Consider the following 20,666-nt stretch of genomic DNA (forward strand, 5'->3'; position numbering starts at 1 on the left):
GGAGAGTCAAAGGTTAGGGAACGCTGCATATTACAGTCTATTTCACATAAATCCTTCCTCTCTTATAAATCAAAGAGTCCACAAGAGGCCAGCACATGACCAGGAGCCCAGACAGCGCCCAGACTCTTCTGTATTACAGCTCTGTACAGTACAGCAGTGTCCTCCCCATCAATGAGCGGCCATACTGTCAGCGTAGCGTGCCACCGCCAATTTGTTCCGAGTATAAACCACAACAATGGAGACATTTAGGTCCAATGCTAAATATACCAGTATACGGTATAAGCCCCGGGTAGTGGTACATTTTATACAGGAAGTTCGCGCTTGTTATTGTGCCCCCCCCCCCCCCCCCCCCCCATTCTGTTTTCTCTTTCGTTTATTTTATTTTGCTGCAGATTTCACATTTTACAGTTAACAGGTGAAATTTTTTACATTTCACAGATAAGACATGCCCTGAATTATAATTTCCCGCGCATATTTTCCCTTCCCTGAGGATGGTGGCAGCCCTTGGTCGGTGCAAGGAGACCCCAAACAATTAGGTTTTGTTAGCATACTTTTATAGACGGCCATTCATGTAAAAGAGAATATCAAAATTATTTTATTTTTTTTAGCAAAACTTTAACGTTTCCCACCTACCTAAGGGTGCATGCAAACCGTATTGCATTGACTTAACATTGTAAACCGTATGTCAAACACATCATCCGGTTTAGTCTGTTTTGCGTCTTACATGGTTTTGTCTGTTTTTTTTTTACCAGTACCCAAAACCGTAGACTACCATGTTTTTTGATCCTGGTGAAAAACCGTAAAAACTGTATATGTTTTTTTTTTTTTTTTTTTTAAACATTGGAAGCCAATGGGAACTGTACAGAACCATATGTGCGTACGGTTCCATCCGGTTTGCACCCTATGGTTTTTGACCTTGCACAATTTTTTTTTTCTTCGAATTTCGATCAAACAAGTGAAACTTTATTCAAAATGGAGTGAAAAGTAAAAAAAACGTATGGGTTGAAATTTGTACACGTTTTGATACAGTTTAGTCCGGTTTTGAGAAATCAGTTTTTCGTCAAAAACCTGATACAGGAACTGTATTGCAAAAACGTTGTGTGAATGCCGCCTAACCTACCTGTTCTGCATAGTTCAACGTGGGCCACGCTGGGCGGTCCATTTTCAGAGTTAAGCTTTAAGTTGGAGTTAAGCTTTAAGTTGGAGTTAAGCTTTAAGTTGGAGTTAAGCTTTAAGTTGTTTTCCTACAATAACCACAACTCCTACTGACATTAAAGGAGTGCTCCGCTCCCCAGCGTCCGGAAGTTTATTGTTCCGAACGCTGTGTGCAGGCTTCCGTGTTCAGGGCCGCCCCTCGTGACATCACGCCCGCCCCCTCAACGAAAGTCTATGGGAAGGGGGCGTGACGGCCATAGCGCCCCATTCCCATAGACTTTTGTTGAGGGGGCAGGCGTGACGTCACGAGGGGCGGCCCTGAACACGGAAGCCTGCACACAGCGTTCGGAACAATAAACTTCAGGACGCTGGGGAACGGAGCTCTGGAAGCAGGGCAGCGGAGTGCCCCTTTAAGAGCTGGAGCAAATGGAGTAGCACCGGTAGCTACACTGTTTCCGTAACTCTGGAAATGACAAACAGAGCGGCTCACATTTAATTACCTCCCATTAAAGGGAAACTGACAGCCGGGGGTTCACCTGCACTAAACAATACACAGGGTTGTAGAGCCAGAGACCTGGATATTGATTAGGTATCACTTACCTGGATCCACGGTCTGGTTCTGGAGATACCTGTTGTATTGGCCGTCATTGCTAATCTGGAAAAGGTCAACTTTGCACAATGATGACAGGATCCGACATACCCAGGTTCCCTGTCTTCATCCCCTCTGGACTGAGCTGCCTGTCCATCTGATGAATATTCATGAGACCCCTTTGCCTATGAGAGCGCGAGTTGGGTGGGCATATGGGAGCAAGGAGGTCGGGATGCTGGGTATGTCAGGTCCTGTCTTCATTGCGCAAAGCTGGCCATTTTATGATTAGTAATGCCGGCGAAGACATCGGGACCACTTATCCAGGTGAGTGATACCTCATAATACAGTTCACTCGCACTATATACCCGTGAATTAGGTTTAGTGCAGGTGAAGCCGCTCTCCGTTTCCATTTGATGTCAATGGGACAAAAATTTGCAATCTCCAGCCATAATTGTACTTAAAGGGGCACTCCGCTGCTCGCGTTTGGAACAAACTGTTCCGAATGCTTGAGTCGGGAGCTCGTGACATCATGTCACACCACGCCCCCTTAATGAAAGTCTATGAGAGGGGCCATCACGCCCCCTCCCATAGACTTGCATTGAGGGGGCAGGGAGTGACATAATGAGGGGGCGCGGCTATGACGTCACGAGCTGCCAGCGCCGGCTCCAGTGTTTGTAACAGTTTGTTCCAAACTCTGAGCAGCGGAGTGCCCCTTTAAGCAAACTCTTAAAGCGTTGCTGTCATTTAAAAAAAAATTTACTTGACGCAGAGCCACAGTCCTGAGAACCGCCGCAATTAAGAGTTATAAGCTGGTGAAGTGCGAGGGAGGCAGTGGCAAAGTTGGAGTCATAATTAAGGGTCTTTTGACCTGTAACACGTTGGCTCTGTTAGTTTTTTTTTTTTTTGTGCCAATATAAAAAAAAATTCAATATAGGGATATGTCGGCACTTGTGGAATCTGTGGTGGTACACGAGGTTGGGTAAAGCCACAGGTGGAAGAAAAATGACACCCAGCACTCACCAGTAATGCACAGTGACGATTTATTATGCCATAGTGTAGTACAAGGACACATTACAGCGTAGGAGCCTTCCTGGCAGACAGTGAAGGAAATGTACAAAATGTATCCTTGTACTACACTATGGCATAATAAATCTTTACTGTGCATTACTGGTGAGTGCTGGGTGTCATCTTTCTTCTAGATTAATATTTATGTGCGTTTTCTGCAGCCCTACTATTCATTTTTTGATGGATATTTTATTGGAGTGATGGCTCAATGATAGCATCGTTTCATTTTAAGTGTGAGGACTAGGGATTTTTTAGGGCCGATACCGATAATCTGCGACCTTTCAAGGCCGATAACCAATACCAATATTACGGCATAAGATATCGGCTATTCAACCCCCCCAGCGGGCGCTTTAAATCATTGAACTGCAGCGGCTTTTGCGGGGCCAGAGACCACCGCCGCCACCCGCTTCTCTCCCCCTGCCTGTCCTGAGGTCCTCCCAAGTGTAACCACCACCGCTGCCCCATCCCCGGTTTTATAATTACCTGTTCCCAGGGTCCGCGCTACTTCTGGCTCCGGCGTCGTCCTGAACTGTCACTGTGCGCACTGACGGTGACGTCGCGTTAAGGACGTCACTCGTCATTGCGCAGTGCAGTGCACAGGATGCCGCAGAAGCCAGAAGTAGCGCGGACCCCAGGAACAGGTAATTATAAAACCGGGGATGGGGGAGGCAATGGGGCAGCGGTGGCGGCGGTCTCTGGCTGGGGAGGCGGCGCATTATCGGCATATTGGCAAGGTAATTGCCGATACCGATAAGGTCCAAATTCGTGAATATCGGCCGATAATATTGGCCAAACCAATAATCGGTCGATCCCTAGTGAGGACTGCCGTGCACCTTTATCACCCAAATGAGCTGAAAAAGAAAAAAAAACAAAAAAAAAAAACATTAATATTCGGTGTGTGTGGCGGCGCATGCTTCACTCCCCAGCTGTCAATCAAATCTGACTCATTGCATTAATCCATTCAGTCAATGAATCTGACAGGTGGGACTGGTGAGGGAGTGAAGAACGCTGCCATGCACTTCCCTGACTCACGATTGCAGCGGGTCTCAGCACTGAGACCTGATGGATCTAAACTTCTGCAATGTCAAACGTTCATTTTCGAGCGACAATAATCTTTTAAAAGGAGAAAAGCTGAACATGCAATTGTAACCGTACAGAATCCAGATTGATGCTTTGTTTTCCCTAAAATGCTTCTTTTAAATACAAACATTATATAATAAAGATACACAGATCTCTCTACTCACCCAGAACTTCACTAAGAAGAATGCATTTTGCGGCCCTTTTCCGAAGAGTTCTTTTAAGCCCCCTTTCTTCTCTGGAAATTTGTCGTAGATTTGGCGTATGTCTACGGGTTCAAGCAGGGGGTCGCTGTACGAGTGATTCGCTTGACCGATGTGCACAAAGAGGTGTTTGTTGTACTGCAAGAGATGGGAAGAACTGTCAGGAGCCAGAAACACTGCAGTGGTGTATATTGTGGGACAAACGTAGACTGAACGGAGAAGCAGAATGGAAAACGCACTCACCAGGTTCTTGCTGGGACAAATGGTTTCTTTATTGCAGCGTGCTGTACAGAAAATCACCAGATATGGAGGTGCACAGGGGGCGGCAACTAGTTTCGCGCACGTGGGCGCTTCCTCTGGCTCGCATGCGAGCCAGAGGAAGCGCCCATGTGCGCGAAACTAGTTGCCACCCCCTGCCTGTTGCCATGCACAGCTCCCTGTGCACCTCCCTATCTGGTGATTTTCTGTACAGCACGCTGCAATAAAGAAACCATTTGTCCCAGCAAGAACCTGTTTGCCTTTATACTTATCTGGATAAACCGCACCACCATCTGGGGAATTGCGTAGCGTACATCCACGAGTACACTTCACGATTGCCTATACCAGTATATAATTTGGTGGTCTTCAATAGCGGTGCCGGACATACATATCTTGTGTCTGGATATATTGTGGGACACACACAACATTACCACAATCTTTGCATCACCATAATCTGATCCCTTTAAAGGCGTAATCCGGAGGGGGGAGAAAAATTCAACTGGTGCCGGAAAGTTTTACAGATTTGTAAATTACTTTTATTTAAAAATCTTAACCCTTCCAGTACTTATCAGCTGCTGTATACTCCATGGGAAGTTGTGTAGTTCTTTCTAGTCTGACCACAGTGCTCTCTGCTGACACCTCTGTCCGTATCAGGAACTGTCCAGAGCAGGAGAGGTTTGCTATGTGGATTTGCTCCTGCTCCGGAACAGATGCGGCAGCAGCAGAGAGCACTGTGGTCCGACTAGAAAGAACTACACAACTTCCGTTGGAGCATACAGCAGTTGATAAGTACTGGAAGGATTATGATTTTAAAATAGAAGTAATTTACAAATCTGTATAACTTTCTTCAGGCACCATTTGATTTAAAATATTTTTTTCCCCCCTCTGGAGTACCCCTTTAAAGAAAAATAAATAAAATATAAAAATAATAATAATAATGATAAAATAAATAAAATTTGTTTTTGTTTCTTTTTACTCTCTAACATTTATTTATTTATTTTTTAACTCTTCTGTTAAAAAGCATTGTTATTCTGCATACTCAGGATGCTGTGGAGCCTGCAATAGATTAGAATGCAATAGGTGTACTCTATTGTAGTATAGTATTACATTGATCTGTATAAGCAATCAAATGATTGCTCATACAAGTCCCCTAGAGCAGTTTTTCTCCAAATGGTGGACCTCCAGCTGCTGCAAAACTACAACTTCCAGCATGCCCGGACAGCCAACAGCTGTCCGGGAATGCTGAGAGTTTTAGTTTTGCAACAGCTGGAGGTCCACCGTTTGGAGACCACTGCCCTAGGGAGCTGTACAAGCCATCACTCTGCACTAATTTTGCATTGCAGTGTACTACAGCCTGACTTTGACAAGATTACAATCCTGGGGGCCTTGACAGCCACCTGCTGCTTCCATTAATGCTATGATAGCGACCGTGGTATCTAGGTGGATATAGACAGCGCCCCCCACAGTTGCCACCAGCTATGTATGTACATAAGTCATAAGTGTTAGGAAGACGTTATTTTAAGGGAAATTGCTCTGTAATAAACGTCTTACAGGACGACCATGACTTACAGGGCAGGTAAGAGTGAATAATACCCCCGTGTATCGCTGCATGGCGGCTCTTCAGACCCCGGTGTGACACAGTCACGTTACACTAATACAACATTAACTCCCAGTACAAGGAGATCCGTCCTGAAGCGGTGCCCTGTGGACAATTCCCAGGAATCCAGTACAAATCCTTGTCGTTTATGGATTAGCCGCGGTGCGGAGCGGAGCGAGATGCATGACTGAAACCCTAAATGAGCCATTTTCACAGCTCCTCCTCCATCTGCTGCTCCAGTTATACAGCAAAAAAATCAATTGGACTTGCTTAATGTGATCTTTCACTGGGTAATGCACGATTCCTCCGTGTAACGCAAAAACCTGAAAACCACGGCAGCATTAAAGCGCGGCTACGAGAACAATCTAAGTTGTAGTGACTGAGTAATAAATGCTCCAGTATTCCAGGAGAGAAACACGTAAGGCGAACGTCAACCTGTGGATATCAGACCGACTCTTCTCAAGTACGGCGCCAAAATTATGTCCTGGATATGATCTGGGCTTTGTCTTTCTAATACAAAGATCCAACTTTCCTGCTGTCACTCTACACCAGTGGTCTTCAACCTGCAGACCTCCAGATGTTGCAAAACTACAACTCACAGCATGCCCGGACAGCCGTTGGCTGTCCGGGCATGCTGGGAGTTGTAGTTTTACAACATCTGGAGGTCCGCGGGTTGAAGACCACTGCTCTACACCAATGTTAAACATCCTGTGGTCCTCTGGCTGTTGCAAAACTACAACTCCCAGCATCCACTGATCTATGGATGAGTGCATGCATTAAAGCAATGATCTGCAGCCTGTACTACAACTCCCAGCATCAACTGATGTAAGGATGTGTGCATGCATTAAAGCAATGATATGCAACCTGTACTATAACTCCCAGCGTCCACTGATCTATGGATGAGGGCATGCATTAAAGCAATCATCTGCAACCTTTACTACAACTCCCAGCATCAACTGACGTAACAATGAGTGAATGCGTTATAGCAATGGTATGCAACCTGTACTACAACTCCCAGCATCCACTGATCTCATGAGGGGTGCATGCACTAAGTGAATGATCTGCAACCTGTAACTCTGCAGCTGTTGCAAAAATGCAACTCCCAGCGTCCACTGATCTATGGATGAGGGCATGCATTAAAGCAATGATCTGCAACCTGTACTACAACTTATGGAATGCACCGATTAATAATCACAACATGTGCCTGCATTAAATCAATCATTTGCAACAGCTGCAGAGCTAAATTGCACAGAATACAACTCCCAGCATGCCCTGATCACTTTTAGTTGCAGTTTTGCAGTCATAGATTGGGAAACAATGATCTACACAGTTGTAGTTACAAAATAAACACGTTGCTACCTGCTGCCACCACAAGGGGGAGCTCCTTTGCTTACAGATTTAGAGAGATTCCAATGACAAATCTCCTATAATTTACCACTGTTTATAAATCAGGATGTAAATTAAAATTCCATTAAACCAGTATCTGCAAGCATGAAAATCCATCACATGACTACAATGGTATACATTTAAGGGGTACTCCTGTGGAAAACTTTGGTGCCAGAAAGTTAAACAGATTTTCTATTAAAAAATCTTAATCCTTCCAGTACTTATCATCTGCTGAATACTACGGAGGAAATTGTTTTCTTTTTGGAACACAGAGTTCTCTGCTGACCTCACGAGCAAAGTGCTCTCTGCTGACATCTCTGTCCATTTTAGGAACTGTCCAGAGCAGAATTTGTTTTCTATGGGGATTTTCTCCTACTCTGGACAGTTCCTAAAATGGACAGAGGTGTCAGCAGAGAGCACTGTGCTCGTGATGTCAGCAGAGAGCTCTGTGTTCCAAAAAGAAAATAATTTCCCCTGTAGTATTCAGCAGCTAATAAGTACTGGAAGGATTAAGATTTTTTAATAGAAGTGATTTACAAATCTGTTTATCTTTCTGGCACCAGTTGATTTAAAAAAAAGTTTTCCTCGGGAGTACCCCCTTTAAATTACACACAATTGGGCTGGTCTTCCTGAAGGTTCCTTCGTAAGGTTTCATTTCCGTGTTTTGCATTACCGTCCAATAATCCAGAATATTTAGTGCAGATATAACCCATTGTGTGATGCCAGTTTTCCTATGGGAGCCAATGGCATGTGAGTAGTGCTGCAAATGTATTAATGCTTTACTGTACAAGTCCCTTCACACTATGTACAGGAGGTCACAAAGGGTTTGAATTCTATAGGAAACGTGTGTAGAAATGGTAACGTGCATGTTAATAGTATATATACCTCACTACAGAGTATATATGTACATATCTATTCCGTATTGGAGCTTCTAGTATCCAGTCTATGACAGTCGGCCCTGCTGCAGGGTGATGTGTGAAAGTCTATGCTGACAGCAGGATTAAGGAACGCTCAATGTCAGCAGCTGCAGAGCCCAGTAACACAATAAGTATCACAGACACTATCACAAGCAATGCATCATGTATGTGGTATGTATCAACACATGTGGCGGAAACCAAATATTACAACATCCTTAAAGGGGTACTCCCGTGGAATTTTTTTTTTTTCTGGTGCCAGAAAGTTAAACAGATTTGTAAATCACTTCTATTAAAAAATATTAATCCTTCCAGTACTTTTTAGGGGCTGTATACAAAAGAGAAATCCAAAAAAGAAATGCATTTCCTCTGTCATGACCACAGTGCTCTCTGCTGTCCATTTTAGGAACTGTCCAGAGCAGCATATGTTTGCTATGGGGATTTTCTCCTGCTCTGGACAGTTCCTAAAATGGACAGCAGAGGTCAGCAGAGAGCACTGTGGTGATGACAGAGGAAATGCATTTCTTTTTTGGATTTCTCTTTAGTATACAGCCCCTAAAAAGTACTGGAAGGATTCATATTTTTTAATAGAAGTGATTTACAAATCTGTTTAACTTTCTGGCACCAGTTGAGATATATATATATATATATATATATTCTATAAGTTTTCCACGGGAGTACCCCGTACTCTGGGGTGCCGCAGCAGAGATCGCGGGGGTCCCCAGAGACAGGATCCCTGCGATCAGACATCTTATCAAAGGATAGGGGATAAGATGTCTAGGGGTGGAGTAACCCTTTAAAGATGAAAGTCTAGCTACAATGTAGTGATGTGTAACTATAGATACGGTTACAAATTGCTATCTTCCCACGACAGAAAACGTATGCAATATTTGCGCAGTAAATCCGCACATCCGCCATTTTCAGAGGCACTAGCACAGCTTGGAAATGCGCAGTCTTCATAGACGGCAATGCACTTCCAAGCGGAGACTCCAGAATCGGGAAATTCCGCTGTATGCACAGTGCAGAATAGCACTGAAATCAATGGGATTCTGCTGCAACTTCCTTTCCAATCAGAACATTCCCACAGAATTTTGATTGGAATGTCTGCCGTGTGAACATGGCCTTAGAGTTCATCATAGGAAAATCTGTACAAGTCGCTGTCCAGATGTTGCTCTTGCGTATTTCAATGAGTTACCTGCTTGTTCAGGGTCTGAAATTCACCAGAGCAAGATCTGGGAAGGCAGTGAACAAGCAGGGAACTGCTGATTCTATTTGAATTCATCAGAACTTAATCTGGGCTCAGTGCATGTTCAGTGTCATCCCAGTAAGTAATTCTCCATAGCAGGATCTGGAAAGAATTTCCTGCTTGTTCAGTGTCTTCTCAGATCCTGCTCTGGTGAATGTCAGACCCTGAACAGGCAGGGAAACTCATTGCCCAGATCTTGATTTGGTGAATTTCATACTGCAGACACCGAACAGGCGGGGAACATTCTCCAATATCCCCAAAATTTGCTGGTGAGTTCTCAGGTGAGCTTCATACTAGAATATATTCCCTGCTTGTTCAGCGGCTTCCATGATCTTGCTCTGGCAAGTTTCATACTGGAATGAATTCCAATTGCTTACCATCTGCCCAAATCTTTATCCACTGAACATGCAGGGAACTCATTGCAGTATGAATTCCACCAGAGCAAGAAGTTGGAAGACACTGAACAAGCAGTGCACTCATTCCAGTAAACCTAGATCTTCCTCTGGTGGCTTTCATAATGGAATGCACAACATCTTACCCCCTTTCCACAGTATAGTGGATAAGTGTCCGATTGTAGGGGGCCTGACTGCTGGGACCCACGTAATCATCTGTCTGGCACCCCATCTCTCTATGGGAGAGCCAGAGGATACAGTGTTTAGGGCATCTCCGACTGGGTACATGGCAGGTGATCGCAGGGGTCCCAGCCATCAGACACCTATGCCCTTTCCTGTTGATATGGGATAAGATGTTATGCAACAGAGTACCCCTTTAATACCCAGCACTGTACAAAAAAAACAACAACAAAAAAACAACAACACCCTCCAACGCATTACAGAAACTGTGACCATTTCCTGTATTTTTCCTAATTTTGCACACCTGTCTATGCACTAAAGTGTGTGCACATTAGATATACACTTTATATGAAACATTTTATATTATTAACTTCCTACAAAAGCAAAAATGCGCCAAATTAACTCCCCCAAAGTCAAGTTCTCTGCCCACTGAGGCGTCCAACAAATCTATACGATTCCAGGATGAGACACAACAGATCTGTGACCCTGACAGACAAGGCAAGAAAAGGAGTGTCAGATATCCCAGCCTTGCATGTGACTAATCCCACCACTCTCAAAATAGCCGAGCAGGAGTCCAGGCCATTTAAAATAGTTGTTATAAAGAAGCAGACTTGTCCTACTATGGCCCTATGGGGGTCTGCGTCCTCATGCCCCCCGGCCTCTGTCTAAAGGAGATCTGATGGCTCATTTTACACCCTGGCTGCGGACCAGGATTATTCTACTGTGCAAAAGGAAGGCAGCAGAGGATCATGGGGCAAACTTCAACAATGAACGTCGTCTGATGGAAGAAGCAAAATTACATCAAATCCTTTGATACAATGTAACATTAAAAGGGTTGTTCTGTTTGTCTGCACGGAATTCCACAAGGACGCATATTCAAATTCTGCAAAATGAATGAATGTAGTAAAAAATCCCATGAAGTCAATGGGACTTTGAATTTCTGTGAAGAATTCGGTGAGAAAATAAGCATCAATTCTAGACCAATGCAGAGAAATCACTATGGAGCAGAAAGAGGTTCTTTGTGAGGAAGTTTCTGCTGCAGTGTGAACATAACCTTAAAGCAGTGTTACCAAACCAATGCAGCCGAAGGCTGTCCGGGCATATTGGGGGTTGTAGTTTTGCAACAGGTGGAGGCACCCGATTGGGAATATAAATATAAATATAAATATATATATATATATATATATATATATCCCATATAGCCCCATAGCTTCATCGTAGGACCATATTAGGCTTCCGGCCAGGCCTAGGACAAAGGCAAACTGCAGAATCTAAAGCAGTGTTTCCCAACCAGGGTGCTTCCAGCTATTGAAAAACTACAACTCCCAGCATGCCCATAGACAGTCTTTGGTTGCAGGTTCACCGGTTGGGAAACACTGCCTAAGGGTAAGTTCACAAAGCAGCGTTTCCGCAATGCCGCAAATATTCTGTTCATCAAAGCTTGCTGAACGGAATTCCGGGGGATTTTGTGTTCTCAGAACACAGTCCTATTGACTTTAATGGGATTCTGCTGCATAATTCCGAGGATATAAGACTTTTCTTAGATTTCTGCCGAATGCGGAAAGCAAAATTTCCGCAATGGAAAGCCTGTCGCGGAAATTCAGACAGTGGAATCCCATTGAAAGTAATGGGCAGTGAATGTTGGCAGAATTTCAAGCGTTATTCTTCCGTGGAATTCTGAACGGAAATTTTGCCACGTTAACATACCCTTAGGGAAGGGTCACATGGGAGGGCAGATCCGCGACGTATTTGACGCTGCGGATGCACCTGATGGCAGCCACAAGGGCGTATGCACAGTGAGCTCCCAGCTGCGACCTGAGTGTCTGCTCGTAGCGGCAGATTACTATGGCGTGAAATCCGCCTCTACAAGTGGACACAGATCTATCAGGCCGCAGCTGGGAGCTCTCTGTGCAGTCTCTATTGTGACTGCCGTCAGGTGCATCCGCAGTGTTAAGATACAACACAGGCTCAAACCCTTCAAGAAACCGCACAAACTATGCAGCACATCAGGGCAAACAGCTATGCATTTCCCCTGCAGGAGTTCATGCATACACGTCCCAAAGTTATGGATAGTAAATTCATGTCTGGTTGACACTTTTGATCCGGGGCCATTAACTTCTTGCAGTAGGGCTACATTCTAAAAAGGAGCAGTCTCTGAAAAGAAGAAGATCTTTAAAAATGTGACCCAAGCCCAGTAATAAATAAAGCTTGTAAAAAGGAACCTACCAAGGCATGACACCCGCTGTAACATTCAAGGGCATTGAGGTCTATGAGACAACAGGCACCTCTCTGCAATGTCAGCAGGCGCTGATGCCAGTCAGATATTCTAGCTGCCATATACATCAGGAAAATGTTGTCTGAACCTGCCCATCTAATGTGTACTGGGGGTCCCTTGATTCCAGGGGAAAGAAGGATCGGGCATGTTCAGATTTAACATGCCCAATACTTTATTCCCACAAGAGATAGAGGTCTGGCAACGACTTGTTTTCCTCTTCCCACGGATAGGACACAGATACATGCCTGGCTTACTACAGTCATATGCTATGGGACCAGCGATACAACCTGCATTATGTTATAGAGCAGGAGGAGCTGAGCAGATGATATATACAATACAGTACAATCTACAGGTATCATGTTATAGAGCAGGAGGAGCTGAGCAGATATATACAATACAGTACAATCTGCAGGTATCATATTATAGAGCAGGAGGAGCTGAGCAGATGATATATACAATACAGTACAATCTGCAGGTATCATGTTATAGAGCAGGAGGAGCTGAGCAGATGATATATACAATACAATACAATCTACAGGAATCATGTTATAGAGCAGGAGGAGCTGAGCAGATGATATATACAATACAGTACAATCTGCAGGTAACATGTTATAGAGCAGGAGGAGCTGAGCAGATGATATATACAATACAGTACAATCTGCAGGTATCATGTTATAGAGCAGGAGGAGCTGAGCAGATGATATATACAATACAATACAATCTACAGGAATCATGTTATAGAGCAGGAGGAGCTGAGCAGATGATATATACAATACATTACAATCTGCAGGTAACATGTTATAGAGCAGGAGGAGCTGAGCAGATGATGTATACAATACAGTATAATCTGTAGGTATCATGTTATAGAGCAGGAAGAGTTGAGCAGATGATATATACAATACAGTACAATCTGCAGGTATGTTATAGAGCAGGAGGAGCTGAGCAGATGATATATACAATACAGTACAATCTGCAGGTATGTTATAGAGCAGGAGGAGCTGAGCAGATGATATATACAATACAGTACAATCTACAGGTATCATGTTATAGAGCAGGAGGAGCTGAGCAGATATATACAATACAGTACAATCTGCAGGTATCATATTATAGAGCAGGAGGAGCTGAGCAGATGATATATACAAGACAGTACAATCTGCAGGTATCATATTATAGAGCAGGAGGAGCTGAGCAGATGATATATACAATACAGTACAATCTGCAGGTATCATGTTATAGAGCAGGAGGAGCTGAGCAGATGATATATACAATACAATACAATCTGCAGGTATTATGTTATAGAGCAGGAGGAGCTGAGAAGATTATATATACAATACAATACAATCTGCAGGTAACATGTTATAGAGCAGGAGGAGCTGAGCAGAAGATATATACAATACAGTACAATCTGCAGGTATCATGTTATAGAGCAGGAGGAGCTGAGAAGATTATATATACAATACAATACAATCTACAGGAATCATGTTATAGAGCAGGAGGAGCTGAGCAGATGATATATACAATACAGTACAATCTGCAGGTATCATGTTATAGAGCAGGAGGAGCTGAGCAGATGATATATACAATACAGTACAATCTGCAGGTATTATGTTATAGAGCAGGAGGAGCTGAGCAGATGATATATACAATACAGTACAATCTGCAGGTAACATGTTATAGAGCAGGAGGAGCTGAGCAGATGATATATACAATACAGTACAATCTGCAGGTATCATGTTATAGAGCAGGAGGAGCTGAGCAGATGATATATACACAATACAGTACAATCTGCAGGTATCATGTTATAGAGCAGGAGGAGCTGAGCAGATGATATATACAATACAGTACAATCTGCAGGTATGTTATAGAGCAGGAGGAGCTGAGCAGATGATATATACAATACAGTACAATCTGCAGGTAACATGTTATAGAGCAGGAGGAGCTGAGCAGATAATATATACAATACAGTACAATCTGCAGGTAACATGTTATAGAGCAGGAGGAGCTGAGCAGATGATGTATACAATACAGTACAATCTGCAGGTAACATGTTATAGAGCAGGAGGAGCTGAGCAGATGCTGTATACAATACAGTACAATCTGCAGGTATCATGTTCAATCTTCTGTCTATGGGTATGTTCACACAGTGAACTATCGGTACGGAATGCCGCAGGAATATTCTGAACAGACATTACGCTGGAGTTCCTTTTTATCAATGGGATTCAGCTGCACTGTTCACACAGCAGAATTTTTGCGCCAGACGTTTCTGCCGTGGAAATTCAGATTCTGGCCTCCGCAGAAAGAATAGACTGCTGTCCGGGCATGCTGGGAGTTGTAGTTTTGCAACAGCCGGAGGCACGCTGGTTGGGAAACACTGGTATAGTTGATATGGATCAGTCCTGGTCATTTTGCTGCATATTTTCTGCTACTGATTTTCCTGTCCATCTACTTCAATGGGTATTCAAATACCCAGCAGAAAATGTGCAGCAAAATACGGCACATGTGACCCTACCCTAAGAGTCTATTCACACGTACAGTATCCAACACATATTTGGTGCTGCGGATTTAAAGCTGTGTTTAGTCGTTTAGTTTACATTGAAATCTGTAGTTTTAAATCTCTGCAGGATACAGTACATGTCAATAGATCCTTAAAGGGGTACTCCGCCCCTAGACAAGTTATCCCCTATCCAAAGCCCCCACCCCTCCCACAATCGGGGCTTCTGTGCTCGTGACGCCACACCCCCTCCATTCATGTCTATGGGAGGGGTGTGATGGCTAGTACACAGCTGTCATGCCTCCTCCTATAGACCTGAATGGAAGGGGCATGGCAGCTGTGGTCGCCAGTTCGCTCGGATGACTGGGGTGCCATGGGGGAGATACCCTGCGGCCAGACACCTGTGAACAGACATGTTACCCCCCATCTTTTGGATAGGGAATAATATGTCTAGCAGCGGAGTACCCCTTTAAGATAGAATTTGAGATTAGGCTCTAAAATACTGGAGCCTCCCAGGTTCGTGCACCGCTCCTGCTTTACATCTATATAAACCAGTGAACTTCCCAAATGTTGAGGCAGTTTTCATAAAACTTATATAAACGGTAAAAAAGAAAGAATAAAACAATAATAAAGTGGGACTGGACATCTGCTTCGGAAGGAACATTTGAACATTTTCTGCTCCACATCTATTCTCACACGATGACTGGAAAGGGATTTTGAAACACAAAAAAAAAAAAAAGAAGCACAAAACCCAGCGATGACAAGAAGAGACGTGTCAGCAGATGATGGACAGGACTCTCCGGAATGTTCCTGGAATGAGATATTCTATATGCCATCTACACTAGCATACCTAAAGACAGCTCTTAGATCACGCTGCAGCTGCCGGCCCAGCCTGCCAAAAAGACAGGTGCCGGCACACAGCTTTCCCCACGCAGGAATCCGGCTTCTCAGAAAAGAAGAATGAGTCAAATAGGCGGCATGACCCCCAAAGGGACAGGGGCGCGGGGGGGGGTTGGGGCAGGTAATTTGTGTAAATGGACTGCAGTAAAAGCACCTAGAGGCATCAGAACATTAAATATGCCCGGTCATTGGACCAGTATGGAGACATATGTAATTATCTGATCCTCTTTTAATTGAAGTAATCTCATATGTAGCAAAACAGTGAGCAGCAAAGATCTTCCCATGTTTTACTTACTGCATCTGGATCCCGCTGCTGTTCTAGAAATGCTGAAAACTCCACCAATCGGAGCATGGTTGTGCCAATGGAGCGCCCTTGCCAGGCAGGTACTGATGAAGCAGGGGGTGCAGAGGGCTCGAAGCCTAGAAGAGAGAATATATATGGTGGTTATCAGCTGGAAGGAGCTGGACACATCTAAACCAGGAACACTACTAATACTTCCAGGGGTGAACGAGGGCAGCAGGTTATTTGCTTAGGCTTAGTTCACATCACGATTTGCGCCTACGAGGCTCGGATATGTTGGGAAAATGTCAAATTAACATGCCCGGAAAGGCACAGACCCCATTTATTTCAATGCCTTGGGCGTAGTCAGCTAGTAACTACATTCGGGTCATTTTCCCAATGTATCAGAGTTTTTTCTCGGACTGAATATGGCTGCAAGTCGTGTTTCTCAATCCAAGTCGGGGGACCACTGTACTAGGACTGCTTGTTCATAAACAGACTAAACTCTTCATGACCAAGACATTTTTGATTACTGCTGTTTCATGGTTTTCCTCCTCTCCTAAGGGCTTTTAAAAGGGGTACTCCGGTGGAAAACTTTTTTTTAAATCAACTGGTGCCAGAAAGGTAAACAGATTTGTAAATTACTTCTATTTAAAAATCTTAATCCTTCTAGTACTTATTAGCTGCTGATACCTACAGAGGAAATTATTTTCTTTTTGGAACACAGAGCTCTCTGCTGACATCATGACCACAGTGCTCTCTGCTGACATCTCTGTCCATTTTAGGAACGGTCAAGAGTAGCATATGTTTTCTATGGGGATTTTCTCCTACTCTGGACAGTTCCTAAAATGGACAGAGATGTCAGCAGAGAGCACTGTGGTCATGATGTCAGCAGAGAGCTGTGTTCCAAAAAGAAAATAATTTCCTTTGTAGTATTCAGCAGCTAATAAGTACTGGAAGGATTAAGATTTTTTAAAAGAAGTAATTTACAAATTTGTTTAACTTTCTGGCACCAGTTGATATAAAAAAAAAAAAGGGTTTCCACCGGAGTACCCCTTTAATTTTAAATTTTCCACCTACTGAACCTCATGAGGGCCTTGTTTTAAAGGGGTATTCCGGGAAAAAATATCTTATCCCTTATGCAAAGGATATGGGATAAGATGTCTGATCGCGGGGGGCCCGCCACTGGGACCCCCTGCATTCAATGCGAGGCTGCATCTCCAGTTTCGGAAACCTCCGGGTTTCCGGGACTGGAGACGTCACGCCACACCACCACCTGTCACACCCCCTCCCATAGACATGAATGGAAGGGGTGTGACTTTACGAGGGGGCTTGGCGTTACATCACGTCTCCAGTCCTGGAAACCCGGAGGTTTCCGAAACTGGAGACGCAGCCCTGTATAGAATGTGGGTGCTGCAGGGAGATCACGGGGGGTCCCAGAAGCAGGCCCCCCATGATCAGACATCTTATCCCTTATAATTTGGATAGAGGATAAGATCTTTTTGCACTGAATACCCCTTTAATTCAGGACCAAATTGTCCTTAGTGGTTACATCACTAATCTTACCACAAAATCTACGGCAAAATTCAAAGAAATTCTTACTTGTAGAGTGAAATAAAAATAAAAAAAAAAGTACAATTTTGCAAATTTGGGGTTTTTGCTTTTACGCAGTTCACTTTGCGGTAAAACTGACATCTCCTCTTTATTCTGTAAGTCAAAATGATTACAAAGATATCCAAGTTATATAGGTTTTGATTTATTTTACTACTTTAAAATGTAATACAATTAAAATTGTCCTATTACTTAACTACATGTTTTTTTTTAACTAATTTTGTGCGCAGACATTGTTTTTAATCATTAACATTATTGTTCAGATGAGACATTTTTAAATCACATATTTTAACAATATTCATAATGTGAGCAAAAACCTGCATTCTGGCATTGTTTTCTTCATTTATGCTGTTAATAGTGAGGAATCAGGAATGTGATTTCATAGCTCCGAAAATTTTATTTTTCTGCTTACATTTTTCATTAAAAATTTTGTGTATGTGTGTATATATATATACATACATACACACACACACACACACACACATCTATAAAAAATATATATATATATACACATACACACACAAATCTATAAAAAAATATATATATATTTTTATTTTTTTTTATTTTTTTATTAATGATTGCTTATAAAAGTTTTTATTAAGACTTTTATAAGCAATCATTAAATTGCTTATACTGGTCTATTTTATGCTATGGAATTTATGCTATGTTATTTTATGGAACAACATTTATCAGTTTTGATCAGCATTTTAAAAACTAATAAAAAATAACAGATCAACACTCCTGCCGGCGGCAATAGATTGACAAGGACTCTGACTGCAGTGACAATGAATCTGCTTCCGGCGATGGGATCTCAGGGAGCAGACCTTAACCACTGCACCACCTAGCTCACTTAGCGCGGCTGTTTAAATGCCAATGTCAGCTTTGACAGCAGCATCCGAAGAGTTAATAGCTGGTAGCAGAGAGTGTCCCGTGCTGCCCACCAGCAGCAGCCCTTGTCTGGGTAAAGAGGGTACGTATATATTATTGGGGAAAATCAGTGGTGTCCTCAGGTAGTGTGTGGTATTACAACTTGGCTGCCATTCACTTCAACTAAGCTGCAATACAACACACACACAGAAGGTGGCAGCGTTTTGGGGAGAAATCAGCTGTTTTTCTAAGCGTATACAACCAGGCCTGCACTAACACAGATCCTGGATGTCAGGCTGTCCAGTGATTGTGCGCATCAACCATCTCCTTCCTCCAACGTAATGTTTTACCCCAGCGGCTTCATTACATCTTCTCAGAGGCGCACCTGTGCTCAGTGTCCCCGGAGGACGCCAGGAGGAATTTAAGCTTTTTCTTGAAATGACTGCACTGAAAGGAAAATATTTCATCAAGAATTCTCTTCGGTATAAGACGTGTTTACAGTCAGCCGGATTAGAATAATCTCCTGCATATGAATCAGCAGAGAATCATCCGCCGGTCCTTGGATTTAATTTTTTACATTTTTTTTATTTATGTTTTACTTTTCTTATTTATTTTTTTATTTATAATTTTTTTCCCCTTCAAATTACACTTCTGAATGACACATCTGAATGTGCCGTCAGTTAAAGAAGTTACCTGTAAGAGGCGCTGTGACTGCTGGCTGGATGGGATATGTTTGCTGGACAAATGGCTTGACACTGGAAACAAACAAACAAAATTACCCAGATATTAATATTTGCATGGATTTCAATATAGATACAATTCTGATTTTAGAAATTAAATGTTACTTTTTGTATAAATGTTTTCTGCTTTTCAAGATCTCTGCTTGCTTTTGTACTTGTGCATCACACATGACCAGGACTGATTTGCATCAAATAAACAGTATTTTTCAACCAGGGTGCCTCCAGCTGTTGCAAAACTACAACTACAGCAGGCAGTTTTGCAACATTACCAGACACAGCGCCAAACATTCAATAGTGGCTGTACCTGGTACTGCACCTTAAACTCATTTAAGTGAATGATGCGGAGCCATGTTTAGTACCATGCACAGGCACATAGGGATTTGTGAGATCTCTTGCAGTCTATGGCCAGATACAGAAAAGAAATCAAAAGGATGATTTCTAAGGCTATGTTCACAGGCACGTAAAATGTGCGGAATGTCCGCCGGAAAATAGCGGCGGACATCCCACACATGCGACTAATCCTGTAGGCACTGGGACGGCTCAAAAATGCACCGTCTCATAGAAGCAATGCATGTCCAAGCAGATTATGCAAAAAGAACAGATAAGTCTATTCTTTATGCGGACACTGGAATCGAGATTTCGGTGGCAGAAATATCCGCCATGGAAATTCCACCGTGTGCACAGTGCGGCAAAATCCCTTTGAAATCAATGGGACTCTGCTGCAGTGGAATGTCCATGCGGAATATTCCTGCGGACATTCTGCCATGTGAACATGGCCTAAAGCTTGTTGCATTATTACAGGGAGCGTCATGGACTTACTCTTGTGAAGAGCCCGGCTGCCCCGTCTGAAGCATTCCTGGCCAGTACTGGAAATAGAAAAACAAATAATAATCAGCTCAGGATTACACTTTTACACTATTATTACTCTATTTCACCTCTTAAGTAATAAATTACGTGGTTGCAAATCTTTCCGAATGTTTAAAGCTTAACGGCGGCAAGATATCTGTTTAAATTACCATAGACTTGCACAGGATTTTAGGCAAATCTGCATCCTGATCTTTTTTCCCCTCTTGGCTACAGATATCCTGCCGCCGGACAGTGAGCCGAATTACGCAGTAAAATCCTATGGCATATAAGGACTCACAAGGTAAATGCTACATAGACCATTGCAAACATGTTATTGCTCCAATGCATCCAAAATAAAATAAGGGAATAAAACAAGCAATTCTGTAAATATGTTTAATTAAATAGTCACTGTCATTGCAAACAATTTCCTTCCAATGTGATTACAAACATACTTGTAAATCACGCCATTTACCTAAAAAGGATTTTTTTTTTTTTTTTTCGGAAAACCAGCTCAAGTCTTGGCCATTAGTGGTCTTCGTTCTCTGCAATCTGTTGTCAGGGGATTTCTGTCTCTAGTAACAGAGATCCAAGACA

At 43.1% G+C, this 20,666-nt stretch overlaps 1 protein-coding gene and 1 long non-coding RNA gene across 8 annotated transcripts in view; one reads left to right on the top strand and one right to left on the bottom strand.

Moving 5' to 3' along the window:
• Positions 1–20,666, bottom strand: part of TEAD1 (TEA domain transcription factor 1) — a 189,022-nt gene that overhangs the window by 17,099 nt on the left and 151,257 nt on the right. For all 7 annotated transcript variants that reach the window (XM_056527972.1, XM_056527975.1, XM_056527977.1 and 4 more), the window contains 4 exons: positions 20,046–20,092; positions 19,180–19,241; positions 16,024–16,148; positions 4,054–4,227 (listed from right to left, as the gene is read on the bottom strand). In XM_056527972.1, coding sequence (XP_056383947.1) covers positions 4,054–4,227; positions 16,024–16,148; positions 19,180–19,241; positions 20,046–20,092 — 408 coding nt within the window. The remainder of the gene's footprint in view (positions 1–4,053; positions 4,228–16,023; positions 16,149–19,179; positions 19,242–20,045; positions 20,093–20,666) is intronic.
• LOC130277350 (uncharacterized) overlaps positions 20,306–20,666 on the top strand; it is a 44,643-nt gene continuing 44,282 nt past the window's right edge. Inside the window, exon 1 of the long non-coding RNA XR_008845437.1 lies at positions 20,306–20,373. This is a non-coding gene — a long non-coding RNA (uncharacterized LOC130277350). The remainder of the gene's footprint in view (positions 20,374–20,666) is intronic.

The sequence above is a fragment of the Hyla sarda genome, chromosome 6 (assembly GCF_029499605.1).
Source record: "Hyla sarda isolate aHylSar1 chromosome 6, aHylSar1.hap1, whole genome shotgun sequence".
In the NCBI taxonomy this organism is placed as follows: Eukaryota; Metazoa; Chordata; class Amphibia; order Anura; family Hylidae; genus Hyla; species Hyla sarda.